This window comes from Emys orbicularis, chromosome 4 (assembly GCF_028017835.1).
Source record: "Emys orbicularis isolate rEmyOrb1 chromosome 4, rEmyOrb1.hap1, whole genome shotgun sequence".
NCBI lineage: Eukaryota > Metazoa > Chordata > Testudines > Emydidae > Emys > Emys orbicularis.
In genome coordinates this window covers 91,652,572-91,675,416 of record NC_088686.1, presented here as the reverse complement: position 1 = coordinate 91,675,416, position 22,845 = coordinate 91,652,572, and the positions used below count along the sequence as shown (strand labels likewise).

At 40.5% G+C, this 22,845-nt stretch overlaps 1 protein-coding gene across 1 annotated transcript in view; it reads left to right on the top strand.

The window, feature by feature from the left end:
• The window catches only part of LGR4 (leucine rich repeat containing G protein-coupled receptor 4), a 127,767-nt gene that overhangs the window by 97,943 nt on the left and 6,979 nt on the right, over window positions 1-22,845 (top strand). The window contains exons 5-15 of the mRNA XM_065403496.1: window positions 10,115-10,330; window positions 11,297-11,368; window positions 12,975-13,043; window positions 13,838-13,909; window positions 14,002-14,073; window positions 15,096-15,164; window positions 15,970-16,041; window positions 17,614-17,679; window positions 19,637-19,708; window positions 21,448-21,519; window positions 21,841-21,966. Of these exons, the coding sequence (XP_065259568.1) occupies window positions 10,115-10,330; window positions 11,297-11,368; window positions 12,975-13,043; window positions 13,838-13,909; window positions 14,002-14,073; window positions 15,096-15,164; window positions 15,970-16,041; window positions 17,614-17,679; window positions 19,637-19,708; window positions 21,448-21,519; window positions 21,841-21,966 (978 nt within the window). The remainder of the gene's footprint in view (window positions 1-10,114; window positions 10,331-11,296; window positions 11,369-12,974; window positions 13,044-13,837; window positions 13,910-14,001; window positions 14,074-15,095; window positions 15,165-15,969; window positions 16,042-17,613; window positions 17,680-19,636; window positions 19,709-21,447; window positions 21,520-21,840; window positions 21,967-22,845) is intronic.

Genomic DNA, 22,845 nt, shown 5'->3' with positions numbered 1-22,845 from the left:
CCTTCCAAAAAGCAAAAATATTGACTTTTGTCTTTAGCAAGAATATTATATGATAGTTACCAAATATTTAGGGCGGTGTTTTTTTTTTTTTTAATTTTTCTTTTCAGTTTGTCCTTAAGATATACCAATGTTTATAGTACAGGTTAATAAAAAAAAGCATGTTCAGATTTAATAGCTGCATTATAGCCCTGCTTGAGAGTGCCAACATACTTTAGGTAAGAATTAGTCATTTGAAGGAGAAAAAAATAGATTTAGATTAAACTGTGGCATACAAGATCTCAGTCTGGGAAACAAAAAGTAGCACAACTATTAAAATCTAGTTAAGTTCTCAGTGCCACAAAATAAAAACAGAATGTAACACTCTGGGGCCTGTCTACATTAGGAACTTACATCAGTATAACTACATCTCTCAGGGGTGTGAAAAATCCACACCTCTGAGAGATGTAGCTATGCTGACCTGACCACTGGCATAGACAGTGCTAGGTCGAAGAATTCTTCTGTCCACCTAGCTAGCACCTCTCGAGGAGGTGGATTACCTACGCCAATGGGAGAAGCTCTCCGGTCGGCGTAGGTAATGTCTACACTAAGTGCTACAGTGGCACAGCTGCAGCTTGATCCATCATTTTGTGTAACCATAAAAATATCCAGATTGGTTCTTTAATATCATTTTACAAAGTGTGTGTTAAGGCATAGGTTTATCCCTAATACTATAAAAATGAATTTCTGTGAAAACTCTAGGTGTAATACTTACATTTCCAAAGTGTTTTGTCAGTCAGCCCCTTGGACCTCTGAAAAACCTAGGGTAGTGACACTTAGTGTTAAAGAAATGGAAAATCACTTTGTAACTGGAGAGTTGCTGAGAGGCACAAAATAATCATAGAAAAATGTTCTAACACTGATTTGCTGACTTCATGACCTTGCATCAATACTTAATGCTGTTAACACCATATCAACATCACGTGTGAGCATGACACAATGATTATTTTTCTTACTCCCTATGACTCCATAACACATTTCCCATGTCACCATTCACATCCTTCTATCAGAGAAAATTGAGGGAGGTATTTCCCCTCTGCTTTCCCCCTTCCAAATTTATGGCTGCAAGGGACATTTTTCTTGCTTGGGGCCTAGAACAGTCATTTGTGGCTTGAGCGCCAGGGGTTGAACGTCACTGATCTAGGAATAGTAAAATACTCAAACCAGTGGCTGATCCCATTTGGAGCTCAGGTGCTAAGCCTTGCAGGAGTCTCAGAACAGTGCCTGAGCATAGATTCGTAAAAGCGTAGGGGTGGAAGGGGCCTCGAAAGGTCCTCTCATCCAGTCCCGCCCCCCGTTCCCTTCCCCCCCGCACTGAGATGGATCAAGTAAACCTAGACCATCCCTGACAGGTCTTTGCCCAACCTGTTTCTAAAAACCTCCAATGATGGGGATTCCACAACCTCCCTTGGAAGCTTGTTCCAGAACTTAACTACCTTACAGTTAGAAACATTTTCCTAATATCTGACCTACATCTCCCTTGCTGCAAATGAAGCCCAATGCCATCCATGTTGTGATAGAATTTAGCGGAGTGAACTAGGGATGAAGTATTGGTCATCTTTTACTCTGAATTTCAGTGCTGTAGTTGGCTTACACCATAACCTTAACATTGTGTGGCTCCTTCCTTTTTCAGCCCTTTAGCTGTAGAGTTGATAGCTCACTGAGACATTTTACAATTGAATATGCCTGAGCAAATGTAACTTGGTGAACATATTTAGAAAAGAGACACTGAAAATACGCACCTCCCTGCAGCAGAAACAAGAGAGCTGTCGATGAGTAATCACAAGGACCGAGAGGCATGTGTTTCACAAGTACGTTGATTTACAAAAAAAGAACGAAGGCATTTGTTGAAGAAATGAGCTGGAGATGTTTATTCCATTGGAAAATAATTCTTTTGATCTTCAGGGACGTGTGTGACTTTAGGAGGGGGAGAAAGACACACAGGTAATTTCTAGTTGATTTTTTTTCCCCCTAAGGGAGCCATAGGCTTTTTTTATCACCAGATGTTTAATTTCTCTGAAATGGTCTAGTCTCAGCGCAGGCTAAAAGTATGCACAAATAAGGGTGTACACACCTGCCAGCTCACGGGGCTGGCCAATGATATGCAGTTGCCAGTGTATGAACTATAGGAATTAACTCTTTGATGTATAGCTTTAGAGGTAATGGCACCTTGATCATTTTAAAAACAAAACCAAAAAACCTTGGGCTTCAGAACATTTAAATTTCCCACTTCCTATGCTTGTGTGTTTGTGGCTTACTTTGCTGCATTTCATAGCTTTTCTTATTAAACAGGAATTCAACTTCTGCTGCTCTTTTCCAAAAAAGTCTTAAAGATTTGAACTGTTTCAACACCAAACTCCCTTTGCATAAGCAAACTAGGGAAATGTGGTCTAGATTAAATTACAGCAAGGTGGGTGCACAACTAATTGAAAGACCATTTTCAAAGGATAGTTATCAATGTTTTGCTGTCAGACTGGGAGGCCTGTCAAACTAGTGTGGCCATGCAGGGGTCAGTCCTGGGGCTGGTACTATTCAATATTTTCATTAATGACTTCAATAATGGTTTGGAGAGTAGGCTTATAAAATTTGCAGATGGCACCATGCTGGGAGGGGTTGCAAGCACTTTGGAGAACAGGATTAGAATTCGAAAGAACCCTGACAAATTGAGAATTGCTCTGAATTCAACAAGATGAAATTCAATAAAGATAAGTGCAAAGTACTTCACTTAGGAAGGAAAAGTTGAATGCACAACTACAAAATGGGGAATAACCGACTAGGCAGTAGTACTGCTGAAAAGGATCTGGGAGTTATAGTGAATTACAAATTGAATGTGAGTCAACAATGTGATACAGTTGCGAAAAGGCTAATATTCTGGGGTGCATTTAACAGTGGTGTTGTATGTAAAGCAAGGGAGGTAATTGTTCTGTTCTGCTTGACATAGGTGAGCCTCAGCTTGCGTACTGGTTCTGCACTTTAGGAAAGATGTGGACAAAAGTGAGAGTCCAGAGGAGAACCACAAAAATGATAAAAGGTTTAGAAAACCTGACCTATGAGGAAATGTTAAAATAACTGGGCACGTTTAGTGTTGAGCAATAGTGATCAATTGTTCTCCACGTCCACTGAAGGTTGGACAGGAAGTAATGGGGTCCATAGGTGCCGACTTCTGCTCCCGCCAGTGGGTGCTCGACCCCCCTCTGCCCCCTCCCTCCCTCTATTCCAATTCCTTCCCCAAATCTCTGCCCCGGCCCCGCCTCTTCCCCACCTCCTCCCCTGAGTGCGCCACATTCCCACTCCTCCCCCTCCCTCCCAGCACACTGCCAAACAGCTGTTTGGTGGCAGCTGGGCAGGAAGTGCTGGGAGGTAGGCGGAGGAGCGGGCATGCAGCGCGCTCGGGGCGGGGGGGAGCTTGGCTGCCAGTGGGTGCAGAGCACCCACTAATTTTTCCCCGTGGGTGCTCCAGCCCCTGAGCACCCACAGAGTCGGCACCTATGATGGGGTCAATCTGCAGCAAGGGAGATTTAGGTTAGATATTCGGGAAAACTTTCTAACTAGAAGGGTAGTTAAGCTCTGAAATAGGCTTGCAAGGGAGGTTGTGGAATAACCTTCATTGGAGGTTTTTAAGAACAAGTTGGACCAACACCTGTCAGGGATGGTCTAGGATTACTTGGTCCTCCCTCAGTGCAGAGGGCTGGACTTGATGACTTCTTGTGGTCCCTTTGAGCCCTACATTTGTATGATTCACAACTGAAGAATAAGAATTTGTTGCTGATTTGTTGCATAGAGCAGTGGTTCCCAACCAAGGGTACACGCAGAGGTCTTCCAGGGGGTACGTCAACTCATCTAGATATTTGTCTAGTTTTACAACAGGCTACATAAAAAGCACTAGCGAAATCAGTACAAACTAAAATTTCATACAATGATTTGTTTATACTGCTCTATATACCATCACTAAAATGTAAATATAATATTTATATTCCAGTTGATTTATTTTATAATTTATATGGTAAAAATGAGAACATAAGCAATTTTTCAGTAATAGTGTGCTGTGACACTTGTATTTTTATGTCTGATTTTGTAAGCAAGTAGCATGGGCTGTGGGTATTGAAGGCAGGGCCTCCCCAAACAGCCTTGCATGGCCCCTCCCACCCTCTGCCCCCAGGCCCCTTCCTGTTTCCCAGGCTGTGCTGCAGGAGGCTCTCTTTCCCCTTCCCCCCATGGCTGGCTGGGGCTGGGGGGTTAATGGGGGCCGGCCTGTGCTCTGGGACTGGGGGTACGTGCTGCCCACTCACCCACCCACCCGGCATCCAGGGATGAGAGGGGCCATGCCACCCACTCACCCGCCTGGCATTCCAGGGCTGGGGGCGCTAGGGTGGCCTAGGGGTGTGGGGAGGGAGGGGATGGCTGGCTGCCATGCTGGGAGGGCGGGACTCTGGGCTTCGGGGGGGGGGCACTCAAGCAGAAGGGGTGGTCCGGGCTGGGGGCTAGCCTCCCCAAGTCCAGGATTCACCTGCTACCCATGAAGTAGTTTTTAAGTGAGGTGAAACTTGGGAGGTACGCAAGACAAATCAGACTCCTGCAAGGGGTACAGTACTCTGGAAAGGTTGCGAACCATTGGCATAGAGAGCATGCTAAATACTAAAACAGTGTTAAAATATAACTCTCAAAGTGAATGTAGCCATTTCATAGAAAATGGGAAAGTAAGTTCATAGAGAGTGGTGTTTTGTACAGGAAAAGAATATGAAGTCTGTTTGCAAGCAAAGCCTGTCAGGCTCAGAGTATCAGGCAAGGAGTAGTACCATTTTGTCAACTTTTATTGGAAAGATCTTTCAATTTGATTCTGCTAGTAAAAGCTGCACCTTCTGTCGTGAGTACTTCAAATCTGGAGACTGAAACTGATGGCAGGGTACGTCTATACTTACTTCCTGGTCCGGATGTAAGCGATCGATCTTCTGGGATCGATTTATCGCGTCTTGTCTAGACGCGATAAATCGATCCCGGATCGATCCCGGAAGTGCTTGCCGTCGACGCCGGTACTCCAGCTCAGCGAGAGGAGTACGCGGCATCGACGGGGGAGCCTGCCTGCAGCGTCTGGACCCGCGGTAAGTTCGAACTAAGGTACTTCGAATTCAGCTACGTTATTAACGTAGCTGAATTTGCGTACCTTAGTTCGAAGTGGGGGGTTAGTGTGGACCAGGCCACAGACATTCAGCCACCTAGGTTTTCCAGGTGTGAAGTCTTCATTTTAAATTCCCTGAAACCCAAAGAAATGTTGTGTAACCCAATAGCTTAGCTGGGTGGTAATTGAAGCAAAAACTAATTGTTACAAGTCCTTTGCTACTATTTTTGAAAGAGAGATGAATCATTTTCCAGATGAGGATGCATTATTATTGCTAATATCCATGATTGGAATTAATTTGGGAAAAAATATGATGGCAAAGCTAATCCTGTGCAGAGAACACTGATAGTGTTAACCTTTGTTTCCCCCCCCCCCCCCCTGGAGTATGTTGGAAAGGATGCTCTGCCAGAAAGAGGGAAATCTTTGAATTTAGTTGGTGATATAATCCTTTATTTGTCAGTGTGATTCATTGTTCTGATATGAGGTTCAATAATATATTTTTAATAATGTGATTCTCTGACATCAGTCACATGATGATGATGATAATGATGGGCGATCACTCGTTACCGAGTATGATCGTCTTCCTTGGGAGTTATGGGTCCTCAGGTGGCTAATAAGGCCAATCCTTGAACCACAAGTTCTATTACAATGAGGGCAGATGTTTTCAGGCTCAGCAGGAGGCTGTTGACCATGACTGGAGAACAGTCACTCCTTCCTCCTGCGTCTCTTGTCCTCTTCGGCTTGTTGGCGAGCAAGTTCAAAATGCAGGGGACCATCACGTAGGACTTCACTCCATTTTTTAAGCAATGCTGGGCAAGTGTCTCCCAGGTATTAATGTCAATATTACATTTTTAGGTTGTCCTTCAGGGAGTCCTTATAACGCTTCCGTTGTCCACCCACATTACGGTACCCTTCTTTCAGCTGAGAGAACAGGACCTGTTTTGGGAGGCGATGGTCTGTCATCCGGACAACGTGACCAGTCCAGTGGAATTGCTGACGGATGATCATTGCCTCGATACTGGTGGTTTTTGCCTCTCCCAGAACACTAATATTGGTGTGCCTGTCTTCCCATTTGATCTTCAGAATCTTACAGAGGCAGCACTGATGGTGCCAATCAAGGACTTTCAAGTGGTGTCTATAGGTTGTCCAAATTTCGGACCCATACAACCGTGTTGGGAGAATAACGGTTTGATAAACAAGAAGCTTGGTGTCTGTTTGAATGTTGTGATCTTCAACGACCCTGTGCCGTAAATGAGAAAAAGCTATACTGGCACAGCTCAGGCGATGTTGAATTTCAGCATCAATATCTGCCTAGGATGAAAGATGACTTTCAAGATAAGGAAATGATCGACATTTTCCAGTGCCACTCCATTGATTTTGATAGATGGGGCATGTAATAGCTCATTTGGAGAGGGCTGATAGAGTACTTTAGTCTTCTTGATATTAAGACTGAGACCAAGACATGCATAAGCATCAGCAAACACATTCAAGATAGTTTGAAGATCTTTCTCAGAGTGGGCAAAGATTGCGTTGTCATCAGAATACTGAAGTTCCACAATAGATGTTGTGGAAATCTTACTCTTGGCTTTCAGCCTGCTAAGCCTGAAAAGCTTTCCATCCATTCTGTAAGTGATTTCAATGCCAGCTGTAAACTTCCCAGCAATTAGGTAAAGAATGACAGCAATAAAAACCTCAAACATGGTTGGAGCGATGATACAGCCCTGTTTGACTCCTGTTTATACTTTGAAAGGTTCAGTCTGGGAGCCAGTGCTGCTCAGAACAGTCGCTTTCATGTTCTCATGAAACAATTTTAGGACATTGGATGTCCTGAGAAATACATCAGTCTTAGAAAGTACAGTCCAGAGGGCACGGCGATTCACTGAGTCAAAGGCTTCTGTTAGATCAATAAAAGCCATGTACAGTGGTCGGTTTTGCTCCTGACACTTTTCTTGCAGCTGCCGTGCTGTGAAGATCATATCCACAGTTCCATGGTCGGAAACCACTCTGTGACTGGTAAAATTTCTTCTGATGGGGCAGAAGGCGGGTTTCAAGGATCCGCACCAGAACTTTGCCTGCAGTGGCTAGGAGGGAGATACCATGATAATTTCCACAATCCACTTTATCCCCTTTCTTGAAGAGGGTGACAATCAAGGCATCCCTCATTTCACTGGGTATCTTCTCCTTTATCCAGATTTTAAGGATAAGCAGGTAAAGCTGCCGAATTAGCTCTGGTCCACCGGTTTGAAGATTTCAGCAGGGATCCCATCTAGACCTGCTGCCTTGTTGTTCTTCATCTGCATGGTGGCATTGTGCACCTCATACAAATTGGGAGGGTCTCCGAACTCGTCTCTAAATGGTCGTTGAGGGATTTGCTCAAGGACTTCATCTACAGCCATAGAATTACGGTTAAGGAGATCTTCAAAATGTTCTTTCCAGCGAGAATTGATGGCTTCGTTGTTCTTCAGAAGTGTGGTTCCGTCCTTAGAGCGAAGAGGATTCATACCATGACAAATTGGCCCATAAACAGCCTTGGTGGCACTAAAGAAACCACATGTATTGTGGATGTCCACCAGATGTTGGAGTTCTTGTGCTTTCTCAGTCCACCATTTGTTCTTAAGTTCTCTGGTTTTACGTTGTACTTCCGTCCTCGCCTTGGCATGAGCTTCTCTCTTTATATTACAATTTGTCATTCTGCCAAGCACTAAATGCCATTCTCTTCTCATTGATGAGTTGCTCAATTTCAACATCATTCTTGTCAAACCAGTCCTGATGTTTTCTGGTGTGGTAGCCTATGGTTTCCTCACAGGCATTGATGATTACTGCTTTCAACTGGCTCCAATGTTCTTCAATTTCTTCTGGAAACTCTGATGGGAGCTTTTCTTCTAAGACTGCTTGGAAGTGGTCACGCTTAATAGGGTCCTTCAAGTCTTGAACCTTCAGTTTGCATCTGACCTGCTTCTTTTGCAGCCTCCATTTGGGAGTGATCTTAATTTTCATTGTGGATCGAATAAGGCGATGATCAGTCCAACAGTCATCAGCACTTGTCATTGTTCTTGTGAGAAGTACATCACTATGATCTCGGGTACGAACTATGACGTAGTCGAGGAGATAGCAGTGCCTTGACCGTGGGTGTCTCCAAGATGTTTTGAACTTTTCCCTTCGTCAGAAAAGGGTGTTTGTAATAATAAGTTCATGTTCAGCACACTTGGTCAGGAGCAGAATTCCATTTGAATTACTTTTGCCAACTCCTTCTTTCCCGATTGTTCCTTTCCACAGGTCTGAGTCTTGTCCAACATGTGCATTGAAATGCCCCAGAAGGATGATCTTGTCTGCTGTAGGGGTCTCTGATAAAATAGTTTCCAACTGAGAATAAAAATCTTTCTTTACATTCTCATCGGCATCCAGTTTTGGTGGATATGTGCTAACAATAGTTGCCTGTTGATTTTTGGTGAGCCTCAGTCGGAGTGTCATAAACCGCTCATTGATGCCAACTGGTACCTTAGAGAGGCACCTTACGAGCTTGTTTTTTATAGCAAAGCCCACTCCATGCAATCGGGGTTCATCTATAGATTTTTCCCTTCTCGAAGAGGTGTATCTTCCTTTCTCCTCCCTCACCTGTCCTTCATCAGCTCTTCTCATTTTGGACAAAGCAGCAATATCGATGTTAAATCGACTCAATTCATGAGCAATAATGGCTTTGTCACTCTGGTCGGTCGCTGTTTGAGTTGTCCATCAGGATACATATGTTCCAAAATTGAAAAGTTTCTTACATTTTTGATCGCTGAGGTGGTGATCCTGCTGGATGCGGCTATCCAGCCTGGAGAAACAAAGGCAAAACTATTTTTAGGATACCTTTTCTAACCCCCTCCCCATGTAGGGTGAGCAAAGTGGATCCTAAAAAGGACTACTCAGTCATGGGTGTAGCTGCCGAGATGCTCGACCCGTCTCAATCCTCGAGCAAGACGATTGTATCACACACCCACCACCTATGTGTCGGTCTGTGACTAGGAACTTCTAGATTTCACTGTCCTGTTCTCATTGCCACTCGCCAATCGCCACTGGACTTTTGACTTGTACAAATGTTATTTTCCCAAAAAACTGGAAGATTAAAATGGGGAGACTGGTGCACAACAGTCACCACGCTACCCTTGACAGATAGAGGACTTGAACCGTGGATGAGGACGATTGGAACCATGGACACTGTGATGATTGGAAAACCTCTATTTGCTGCAGCCTTCATCCACCTTCACAGCCATTGTAACATTACACAACAGTTTCACCTCCACTGTGCAGTTATCCTCCATCTGCTCTGCAGTTAGGGACTTCTTGGATCACATTTTGTCTGGAACCTCACCCTTGACCGTTCTGCCATGGGTGACCCTAAGGGAGTACATGACTCCAGGCAGCATCGCTCTTGGGGTCATTGAGACACGCAAGCCTCTCCACCACTACAAGGTGGTGATCCATGGAGAGGATCAATCACATGAGTAGTACAGTAATAACAGAAAGCAACACACTAGTAGTATCTAATACTATTTACAGTGTACCTACAGAGAGGATTTCACTCAAGATAATGTGGTTTAATGCATTAAAACCATCTCTTTGTAAATTTGTTCCAGTAATGTGTACTGCTGTGCATAGTGGAGTTCTAACAACTGTAGAATTGTTATCCATTCAGATTTTATAAAGATGATTGTAATTTTAAAAATTATTTTACTGTGTTAAATATGGACAGGAAAAGAATAATTTTGCTATTTGAATGTTCAGAGCTGTTTATTTGGACAAAAAAAATGTTCAGGGCCCTTTCAGCGGGGTCTCAAAACTTCTCAAAACTTTCAGGTGATGAATTCTTCCCGTAAAACTACTTGAGTTTTTAAATATGTTTGTGTGTTTTAATCCATACTTGTACTTAACAAAGACTTGTGAACTTCACTAATTTCAATTATTTTTGTTTCTATTTAGGCGTTTAGATGCTAACCATATTACTGCAGTCCCAGAAGACAGTTTTGAGGGTCTTGTCCAGCTACGTCACCTGTGGCTGGATGACAACAGCTTGACAGAAGTCCCCATTCATCCACTCAGCAATCTTCCTTCTTTGCAGGCCTTAACTCTGGCTCTCAACAAAATAACACACATTCCTGACTTTGCATTTACAAACCTTTCAAGTCTCGTTGTTCTGTGAGTATTAGCAGCTTTTCACTTTACAACTCAATTTGATCCTCCAAGTGTGGACCTGATTCAGCTAGGATTGCAATGAGAAGTGTGTTCTGTTCTGTTTCACTTCAGGTGGCTAATAGTTTGTAACCCAGAAACACCACAAACTGGTACAATTATCATCTGTATTAGAGAGGTCTACACTACCAGAAAATCAAAAATGCCATGACCGAGATTGCTCCATGATTTTCGATTGCATCTCTTTTTGGTAACATAGTCATTCTTGAAAACGGACAACTGAAAAAAGTTGGCAAAAGAAGGCATTGTAGTTTTTAAGAGATGGAAATGTCATCTTCCTCAGGCTTGTTCCTTATGGGATATTTTTCATATCCTTTTTTTAGTCTTAAATGTGCCTGGGACTGGTGTTAACACTAGAGCTGGGCTAAATGTTTCGAGTTTTTGAATTTATTTTTTTAATTCAAATTTTCATCACATTTTTGGGGGTTTCTCAACTAACTGTAGAGATGGTTGGAAGTTTTCAGTTTTCAAAAAGTTCTGTCAGTTTCAAAAAGCCAGCAAAAAATAATTAAACTTTCATGACTCTCTTTTTTGTGGAGGTGGTTTTTGGTTTTGGTTTGGAACTACTCTAGTTGTTTGCACCATTTTGCTTGAAGACTATTTAAAAGCCTTAGCTATAAACTGAAGGCCCCACTTGGAAATTAATTGCAATTTTGTCAGAATCAGGAGTGCTGAACAGGGCCTCAGGTAGGTAATTGTGATGATATCCAATATCTTATTCTCATCCTAGATTGTGACATCTCTTGTCTGGTAATAGAGGCATTCTTTTGTAAAGTATCACTTCCCCTCACCCTTTAATGGTTTTTCTAAAACATCCTGCTATTGTAATATCAAATAGTCAAATTTATGTTAATTTTATAACTTATCCATGAGAAACTGATTATTTTGAAACTGATTTTGTTGTCTCTTTAGGCATCTTCATAACAATAAAATAAAAAAGATAGGAAAACATTGTTTTGATGGATTAGACAACCTAGAAACTTTGTAAGTACATTTTCTGTGTTCATTTATTGGTCTGTGTTTGTAGAAATCTCTGTAACAGACTAGTTATGGAAACTAGCACTTCTGACAAAAGACTTGGAAAAATTGTTCAGATATCCCTAAGTTTATAATTAAAGTGTTATAGCTAATAAATAAATACTTGTTACCTCAACTTACTTTTAGCAATAAACATATTGCAAAAATATGTTGCCAATTGTCTTTGACAATACTAATTACTTCAGTCCTTGTGTAATAGTGAGATATGCTTGAATGTCAATGGATAAAATAATCTTGAGTTTAAGACAGAGAGCTCAGAAGCAAAATTTATAGCCATTTAAGTGTTTTGTATGATATTTCATGGACTACAGATTTCCTTTCAGCTTGCTTCATGAATCTCTAGTAAGCAATATTTCACTAACAAAAAAATTTGTTACATTTAAAGAATGCAGAAAATATCTATGATGAAATCCTGGCCCCACTGAACCAGTGACAGCTCCCACTAGTTAAAGAGAGGTGGTGGAATTTTACTCCTACTTTGTGAGGGTTTGGAGGAGGAACTTTACTTGCTCCAGAAACCCTGTAAATCTTTATTTAATATTTAGAACAGTCAGTTATCAGGGTAAAGTTGTAATTTGATATCTTTTAAAGTTAGAAACCAGTTCTAGGTTTTTTTAAAAAAAATAAATCTTTTACTTCTCAGCTGGAAGGAAAGGGGGAGGGATAGCTCAGTGGTTTGAGCATTGGCCTGCTAAACCCACGGTTGTGAGCTCAATCTTTGAGGGGGCCACTTAGGGATCTGGGGCAAAATCAGTACTTGGTCCTGCTAGTGAAGGCAGGGGGCTGGACTCAATGACCTTCCAAGGTCCCTTCCAGTTCTAGGAGATAGGATAGGATATCTCCATTAATTTATTTAATTTAATTTAAATTTAAATTTTTAAATTTAATTTAAATTATTTACACTCTTCGGGCCTAGTCTTGCAGCCCTTCTCAGGGAAAAAATCAATAAGAATGTAGTCTGAGGAAGAGCTGCACGATTTTGCCCTTTGACATTACCTTCTGCATTTTTGTGAAACAAACAGCCAGCATAAAACTGAGAGCTTGACTGGCTCTTGAGCTGGAATGGTGACAGAGCAACTATGATTAGTTTATTGTGTAGCTGAACAGTAAATGTTTCCAACAAATCCACTTTGCTAATGTAACAAGGATTTGTATATATTAGGATTTACATGATTGTATGTTACTTGACTCTACCTCTTCTTTTGTTCAGTTATAATAGTTGTCTTTATTAGAAGGTCTGTAGGTCCTGCTATTCTCTTGTGGCTGATATTGGTGTATATTTTATAAAACCTAAGAGATTTTCTGAATAGGCTATACAAAATTGTCATTCGTATCTGCACCTTTTTTGGGTGTTTTAAAAGACTAAATTTTAGTTTTAAAGGCTTCTGAAGGATAAAATCATCATTAAGATAAACCAGTGTCTAAAGAAGTATATAGCTTCACTATATGGAGATTATATATACGGTATATAAATCAAGCAATTTAACATGAGGTGTCCACTGAAAATATGTCGCTAGCACTGAGTGTTTGCTGATGTTGCTATTTCTACTAGGGATTTAAATTATAACAACATGGTAGAATTCCCTGAAGCCATTAAAGCACTTCCAAGCCTAAAGGAGCTGTGAGTATTACTACATCTTATTCTACCCTTTTTCTTTATCCTTTTCATAAATAGAAAAGCAATCCTAATTCCAAGGTTAGGAATGCCTCTCTTGTCTCATTACCCAGTAATCTGAAATGGACTAGGTTATGCTAAGCAATACTCTAATTACAGGCGGGCGTAATCAGCAGTTAGTGAGTCTATTATTTTTGGAGTGATAAAAATAAGCAAATTATTCAGGATAGCTATTAACATAGATCTTAACCATCAGCTATTTTGACACTGTTTTGGGGCCTCCAGTAGCAAAATTATGTAATTACTGATCATTATGCTTTTTTAAAAAACATTTTATCACAGATTGATGCAGAGTGTAGCTTTCTCCCCTGAAATATTTCCATTTTAAGTACTGATATATAGTAGACAAAGGTCTGATCCTTCAGAGTTAGTCCTTCAGTTGTGCATAGTCCCATTTGACTTCAGTGCAACTGTTTGCAGGATTGAGCGCTGAGTTTGTGTATTATTTGAACACTAGCCAAATGACAGTTGATCGACCCTAATGATGCTCAAAAATAACAGGAGTACTTGTGGCACCTTAGAGACTAACAAATTTATTAGAGCATAAGCTTTCGTGGGCTACAACCCACTTCTTCGGAAGTGTAGCCCACGAAAGCTTATGCTCTAATAAATTTGTTAGTCTCTAAGGTGCCACAAGTACTCCTGTTATTTTTGCGGATACAGACTAACATGGCTGCTACTCTGAAACCTAATGATGCTATATTTTAAGATTTATTTCTCTTTTGTCAATATATTTTTAGGGGATTTCACAGTAATTACATTTCCATAATCCCCAATGGTGCATTTGAGGGAAATCCCCTTCTAAGGACTATGTAAGTATTATTTTGTGTGTATTTGTAGTCTAATTATCAGACAGTGATTGTATGAACTGATGGGAGACTGAAATCTGTTTTTAATTCCTCAGACATTTGTATGATAATCCTCTCTCTTTTGTGGGGAACTCGGCATTTCAGAATTTATCAGATCTGCACTCCTTGTAAGTACTTTCTCAATTTATAACAGAATATCTGAAGTGAAATAGCCTGTCTGAGCCCCTAGAATAACTGATTTTGCTGGTCAGATGTTGCTTCATGCACATTTTTTATTTGCACTTAGTTTTAATAAACTTTGCTGTTTGTTCTTGAAATGTCCAGTAGTTTGAGAGTCTGATGGATAGTCTTAAAATTTTTTTGTTCTCCTGACTAACTCGCATAAGAAAAGTAACCTAAAGCCAAATGCTCAGGTCCTTGTCCAGACAAATTCCCACTGAAGCCAGTGGAGCCTATATATATTTCTGAATATGGATGGACATTGGGAATGTGTTTGCAGGCAAGTACATGCACACTTCGAAAAAGATTGCTAGTCTGGGGGTTCTGAGTAGTGAGTAAGTAAAAACGGACTTAAAAACTTCAAGATTTGAGCCACAATCAAAAGATTTTATAGTATACTGTATACTTTATACTATATTCAGAACATATATCTAAATGGCACTTTCAAGTGGATGGATCCTGCTTAGGTACAAATGCGGGATCCCACTTGGGTGCCAATCCCAGGCTCTCCTAATCAAAGACTAATATGTTTTAGTATGTTAAATAGGGGCTGTTATTTGCAGAACTACTGTGGTGCCTCCTTCATGCTGATCCTTCAAATGGCACATATGTAAAAATCAGCACTGATCTTATTTGTTGGAATGGAGTAGCTGTGGAAGTTGGATCACAGCACCATCTGCAGAAAATTAGCACATTAGCAGTGTTCTGAATTCCAAGCATGATTCTGACAGAATATCACATGCTTTCATAGCATTTGATTAAACATATTTTTACTTTAGGTGTATTTAACGAGTGTCTTTAGACCTACAGTGTAACCAAATTCATTGAGGCAATCAATTGATTAGTATGTAACTTTCTAATGAAAACTTCCATAACAGGATAAAAGGATTGTCCCCCTTCCTCCCTCCACCCCCCCCATCTCCCACAATTTCCATAATATAATTTACAGATAATCTACCTGTTTATTTAGGGTCATTCGGGGTGCCAGCATGGTGCAGTGGTTTCCTAATTTGACAGGAACCAGTAATCTGGAGAGCCTGTAAGTATCTTCTACCAAACACTACCAATACATTAATTTCTTGTTCTGTCTCTTCTTGGAACAATTAGTATTAAAATTAACTTCCAATGGTAGAATTGTGGCTTAGTGAACAGGGCTGGAAGCCAGGAGATCTGGATTCTATTTCTGGCCTATCTATTTTAGGTAATTTATATGACTGCCATTACAAAAGTAACGGAGTGCCTCACAATTTTGAATGTATTTACTTGAGGCTTCAGCTGGAGTACAGTGTCCAATTCTGGGTGCCTCATGTGGTAAAGATGTGGATATGTTGGAGAGAGTCCAGAGGAACACAACAAAAATGATAAAAGGTTTAGAAAACGTGATGTCTGAGGAAAGATTAAAATAACTGAGCTTGTTTAGTTTTGAGAAAAGAAGACTGAGGAGGGACCTGATAAATCTTCAAATATGTTAAGGGCTGTTATAAAGAAGATGGTGATCAATTGTTTCCCACAATTCACTGAAGGTAGGACAAGAAGTAATGGGGTTAATCTGCGGTAAAGAAGATTTAGGTTAGATATTAAGAAAAACTTTGACTATAAGGGTAGTTAAGTATTGGAATAGGTTACCAAGAGAAGTTGTGGAATCCCCATCATGGAAGGTTTTTAAAAACAGGTTAGATAAATGCCTGTCAGAGGGGGTCAAGGTTTACTTGGTCCTGCCCCACTGCAAGGTCTTGGACTAGAAGACCTCTGATGGTCCCTTCCAGTCCTACATTTCTGAGACCTACTATGTACTGTTGGAGCATTCAAACATGTATGTGTTTTTTTGTTTGTTTTTAACACAGGACTCTTACAGGCACCAAGATAAGCAGTATTCCCATTAACCTATGCCAAGAACAAAAGATGCTTCGGACTTTGTAAGTGAATATTTCCTGCTCCTGTTTTACCAATAGTAAAAATAATTTGATAGCGATATATTGCACTATATTTAAAGAAAGTGTCATTGCTCAAAGTCACTCTGTCAACGTTGGTAGGCCCCAAAATTGTTCAAATATCTGATCCCTCTTTGACTCCTCTGGAGTCCTGGTGCTGCAAAGTATTATGTTGATATACCAAATCAAGTCCTTGAAACAGCAGTGTGTTTATTGAAGTACACGGTGTTTCTTCACCTGTGGTGGTGTACAGCTGTAAGGATGTCAGTGTAACAGCATTTGCATGGGAATGTCTTCACATTTCATTGTGCCACCCACTCGCTCTCCAGACCACACTCATCATCCACATTTGGAGAGTAAAGAAGAGTGGCACTCATAACTACTGTGGTAGAGGAGAGGAGACCAATGGAGAATAGAAAGTTGGGGTGGAGGAAAAGAATGGTAAAGTGCATGAGAGAGATAGGAGGCATGCACTCAGAAGGTAAAAGTAAATGATGGGGAGAGGGCAAATTAGAAAATAAAAATGTATTTAAGAAAGAGGATAGTTTTTTGGGGGAGTAGGGAAAAGATAATTGCAAAGGATAAATTCTTCTCACTGAAAAAGACGGGGGGAATATGTCTTCTGTTTTATAGACAGGAAAGACAGCAGAGCATTGTGCTTTTTCTGTCAACCATTGGCTTTTTGAATCTCTAGTTTAATGGTAGTTTGGCTGTTTCCAGCCCCTTTCTTGCCACCCTGTCCCATCACCCCCTAAAAAAATCTGAAAACTTTCCTAGCTTTGGATGGGGAGTGATCTGCACACTTTGAACAGATCTGAATTACATCCACATGTCAGAGATCACCCTTCCGTTTCTTGTGGAAAACATGCGCCTTTAATTTTGAACTATCAAAACGGAGGGGATTTATACAGTAGTTATTTTCCCACTGCATGGATTAGTTGGCCATGTTTTGTGCACTTTTTTATATGCGTAGCTAATAGCAATACCTACAATTAACACTTGCCTGACACTTTCCATTATATAGTTTTAGTTGTTTATAATTTTGCCAAACTTTAGCCATTTGGGCTGATTTTTTTTTTTTTATGCTTGCTGTCTATCTCAGGCTGAATATTTCTGAAAAGTCTTCAGGAAAAATGGTTAAGCCATTTAAGAGAATGAGAGTGAAAAATAGATGGGTTTGTCAATGTTACAAGAACTGAGAGAATGTTCTCTTGTATTTAAAATACGAAGCTAGGATTCAGGGATGCTTTATGAGCAACCTTGAGTCTGGCATTTCCTCACTTTTGAAGTTTGACTTCGCAACCTTTATGTTGTTTTTCATAGCTTTTTGTATGTAATATGTAGAGCCAGTATACATAATGGGGCCAGTTGCTGGGGAGCATAGCTGTGAATCCCCTGATTTTTGTGTATCTTTAAAATGTCTTCAGTTTTTTTCTAGAACTGTGGTAGCAGGATGGTTGGTATTCTGATTTTTATTTAATTTATGGTTGCAGTAAAGTAACATTTCAAATAGAGCAGAGTTAAACTAACCACTCTCTTCCCATTGTCTATTTCAAGGGACTTGTCTTATAATAACATAAAAGAGCTTTCGAGTTTTAAGGGCTGCAGTTCCTTAGAAGAAATGTAAGTAGAAATGTATGTTAATTATCCTAAATAACCCTTAGTGTACTGAGTCCACAGCTTCCAATATTGAGTTCTTGTACTTAACATCTGACAGTAAGAAAATGTCATAGATTTTTAGGGCCAGAAGAGAATCTTATGATCAGTCTGACCCCCTGTATAACATAGACCAGAGAATTTCACCCATTGAGTTCACTCACATAGTCAGAGGTTGCACATTTCTTCCTATTTGGACACAAAAAGAATGAAAGAGTCAGTAATCCTGCTTTTTATAGCAAGCTTGTCATATTTATAAATATGCACTCCTCATCTTTGCTATCCCCACTGCTTAATCCCTTGGTTACTGTAACCTTCTCTTCCCTACTGTAACCTTCGCTCCCCTCCCAACTTTTCTCAGTCCTCTCCATCTATCCAACATGGCACTGTTAAAAGTCCTCTTCCTGTCCAAGAAACACTTTCCCTCTCAAATCCCTTCTTTGTTTTTCCTGTGTTTTACCACATCAGGTAAAGCTCCTCATCCTCTCCTTCCAAGCCCAATATAATCTTTCCCCTGCTTATATCTCTGCTCCCATTTCTACCCCTGGTGCTCTCCCAGTCCTCTTTTCTTCTTGTGCCATTCGTCTTTCTTTCACTCTCAGCTTTGCACCTTCCAATGTGTAACCCTCTAGTCTTGGATCTGTCTCCAAATCCTTGCCTGTCAAGACCCCATTATCTCCCCCATAAAACCTACTTTTTTACAAGTATCCAGCCAGTCTGCCTTCCTTCTTGCCTCATTTTCTTGTCATGTGCTCTCTTGTCAGAGGCCAGTTGTACAACATGCTGAGTTTCAGCTTCCACTGAAGTAATTGAGAGTTGAGCGTGATAGGCACCTTGCAGGTTTAGGCCCTTAGATTGTGAATGCTTCAGGGCAGGGAATATATTGTACATTCTAAAGTGCCTGGTCAATTTATGAGACCACATAATTTGATTTTTAATAAGGATAAATTTATCTGATTCAAATATAGATGATAATTTAAAAAATATATATAACGCTCCAATCTCCACCACTTTCTTCCACTGACAGGAACAGTCCTGTGGTTGAAGGCAGCATAAAAATGCACCATCCCCTGCTGCCCTTAGAGAAAAGTGTTGATATTTCATCCACCGGCAAGCAGGTGGAGTAAACAGATGAATCTTGTCCTGTGCTCTGACTGTCAGTCCAACAGAGATCAAGTTTTCTATCAAGGGCAGCAAGTTCTGGGGCCAGTTGCCCTCCACTAAATCTATCTTGCCTTCATGTTCCTTAGAGTTCAGATTTATGGCCTAGAATGCAGGAGCACCTCAATGAATGTTGACTATCAGATGGGCACATAGGAAGAGAATGAATTGGAAATATAACCTGCCCATTAGCTCTTGCATAATGAAGGGTCTCTCAGTGTTTTCCTTTTATAAATCCATATTTTAAGAAGTAATAGTTCACTCTCGGCGCTTGGCCTAAATCATCTCAACCTGGAAGTGAGTAGGTTTGTTTTAAATGCCAAGGTGCATCTGTGTTACAAAGTGACACTTATGGCTTGGAGGTAGTTCAAACCTCACTTGTCAATGTTCACCTCTGCCAAATGGGTTGTGAATTAAAATGGGCTGGAAACTCCATAAGGGGGCTCCAAATATTGAATTAACCTCTCAAGAGAAAATAGCCATGCGTATTGTGGTGAAGTGGAGAACAGTTATTTAAACGGTGGGCCCAAAATGGAGGAATGATCAGAAAAATCATTTCATCTGTCAAAGGTATTGATTAGTATCTTTCTTATCTTATTCCCATTGTTCTGATTTGCTAAGATCTGTAGAGAGACAGACTGGGGAAAGCAGTAGAGGATAATATACTAAGAGATAGGGAAAAAACAAAAGCCAAATATTCCTCATTTTGGAGGAAATTAGCCTCCAAATAACTCCCCCCCCCCCCCCCCCCCTTGCATTCCAGTTCCTTACAACATAATCAAATCCAGGAAATCAAAGAAGACACCTTTCAGGGACTAACTTCCCTGCGCATCCTGTAAGTACATATATTTTTACTTACTTATTTTTAACTATATATATGTTTACTTTCTGAATACTATGGGACGTAAATTATGATTCATAACTAAATATGTGGGTTTGAAGGTAATAATCTGTCTTGTATTAATAGGCTAGATGTTCTATATCCCAAGGCAAAGCTAACCGTGATCTATACCAGGGGTAGGCAACCTATGGCACGCATTCCGAAGGCAGCACACGAGCTGATTTTCAGTGGCACTCACACTGCCCGGGTTCTGGCCACCGGTCTGGGGGGCTCTGCATTTTAATTTAATTTTAAATGAAGTTTCTTGAACATTTTAAAAACCTTATTTACTTTACATACAATAATAGTTTAGTTATATATTATAGACTTATAGAAAGAGACCTTCTTCTAAATATGTTAAAATGTATTACTGGCACGCGAAACCTTAAATTAGAGTGAATAAATGAAGATTTGGCACACCACTTCTGAAAGGTTGCCGACCCCTGATCTAAACGATAGTTACTGTTTTTATTAGGCACCAGTTTTACTCTTTTTCCGTACTTAATATAAATACATTGCGAGAAAATATGTATTTTGCATACCAAGTTTGGTAAAAAGGGGTTCTTGTCATTTTTATAATTAAGTTAACTATTTTTACCTGAAGTGAATTGCAAAAAGCAGTATAAGTAAAGTAGGGCAAATGTCATTCTCCCAGCCCTAAAGTAGTAAACATGAACACAGTTGCCAACTTTCATGCAGTAAATAAGCACTCTGACTTTCACAATAAGCCAAAAATCAAACTAATCCCATTTCAAAACAAGGCCAAAACAAGCCAATTCCTAAGAACCCCAACACTCTGTGACTAGATCCCCCCTATTGTGTAGTTGGGGACTGTGGTGGGCCCGCTGTGCACCCCTGACTCTCTCTCTCTCTCCCCCCCCCTTGGCCCCTGCTTGCTGGGAGCCGATCAAAAAAAAAAAAAGAAGCAACAAGCTGCTACAAGCCAAACAAGCAACAAACTACAAGCCAAAAACTAGCCCAATTTCTGCGTTTTTTCCCCACAGGTTTGGCATGCCTGCTTTTAAATGGACAAATAGTAAGGAGTTTGAGAGCAATAGAGGTTAAATTTCTTGGGAGATTTTTCTGGCTGCTCACTGTCATGTTAATGTTTTTGCTGGAGCACTACTATATGTGTTTTACTTGATGGTGGCAGATTTATAATATGAAACAATTTATTGGTAAACATTAGGACTTAAAATGTGGTTGATAATACGAAAGTGTACATTACTTATTGAGGAGCTAATAAAAGGGAGATATGAGATCCCAGAAATTCACAGCTGCTATTAAGTAAATAATAGCAGCAGTTAGTCACTACGGTGTAAGGCCTCTGGGCTTGATCCTGCATGTGAAAACTCGCTGCTCTCTCCATCTTATTTATATTACAGTAACACTCCAAAGCTCTAGTCAGAGTCCCATTGTGTTGTACAGATATAAAATAAGACCTGTTCTTGTCACAGAGAGCTTATGTTCTCACCTCTCTGCAGATGCCCAGCACTTAGCAGGATTAAGCCCATGTATACATGATTCTATATGGAAAATGTCATGGAGATACCAAAATGTTGTTAAACCATGCAGATTACTTGACTTTCCTGTCAGAGGTATAATGTGACTGCCACTTACCGAGCTCCCAAACAATGGTTATTCTGACATTTCAGTTAAATTGCTAACTAAATGGCATTTTTTATTAATTGCAGTGATCTCAGTCGAAACTTGATCCAGCAGGTTCACAAGGAGGCATTTACTACACTTGGTGCTATAACTAATCTGTAAGTAGGCCATTTTGTGCAATAAACCAGCACCCCCAGCACTAAATTGCTGAAATGGTAAAATTTTCTCACTCAAAACTGATGTGTGTTTGCTTTTTTTTATAATTTTTCATCTCTAGAGATCCCCAAACTACACACACACAGCAATGAAATGAGGCACTCCTCTCTCTTGTGTGGAGGACAGAAGACATGCTGCTTGATGGGGGTTTTGGAGGACAGAATGTTAGCCAACAAACACTAGAGCAGATCCCTACTGATAGGAAACATGCCATGGGATCGTCAGACTTACTGTGTGTAACAATTTTAATATTCACCTTTCAGAGACTTAAGTTTCAATGAGCTGACTTCATTTCCAACTGAAGGACTGAATGGGCTAAACCAGCTTAAACTTGCAGGCAACTCTGAGCTGAAAGAAGCATTGGCAGCAAAGGACTTTGTGAAGCTCCGGTATGTTAGTAGATAAAACTACAGACTGTTCAGATGAACATTTAAAATAGCATTTAGATGAACAAACAACGTGACACAAGTCAAGTCAACTCAGTTAAGGTCACTGTGTTCCTGTTAACTAAGCTCACTTGTGCTGGATTTTTGTAATAAGTCAAGGGGGATCTTGACCATTCTTATTCCATAAGGCTGCTCTCACCTGTTCTTTTTGGAATCCTTGACACCCTTCCACCCAACCTCTTAAATCTGAATTGGAGTAGTGGTATGGATGGAGTTCTGGATACCTGTGAAGACCCATTTGCCAGTGACTGAGCATGTCCACTTCCTAGAGTCTGGAAAATGGGAGCTGGCTTATAATTCCACCACCCCAACCCTTTATACAAATGCGGTTATCCTGTGAGGCCCAGCACAATAACAACAGTAGGCATTTAGGGCCTGATCCAAAAACTTGTTGAAATCAATGGAAACACTCTCATTGACTTTGGTGGGCTTTGGATCAGACCGTTATGTAGCTTTTCTCATTTTCAGAGACCGATAGAAACACAATTCTTATGTTCCCTATGAAGCAGGTAAGAATTGTTATAGATGGGGAAACTGAGGCAAAGACAGTTACTTGCCCAAGACCAGAGGAAAGAGTCAGATGTCTAGGATTCAATCCCAGGAGTTCGTGATATTCAGTCGTGTGTTAACAAGAGACTCAGCTTTTTTTATCCAAAAGCTGAGAACTACTGTAGCATGGCATTCACTATTCTGACACTCCTCCAACATGAGCATATAAATAGTGTCCAGGCACAATACAGTTCTTGTAGGATTTCTATTATAGCCTTGACTCAGAGTGACTGGTTTTGTGAGATTTTGTTGTAAGGGTAATTAGAAGTACGC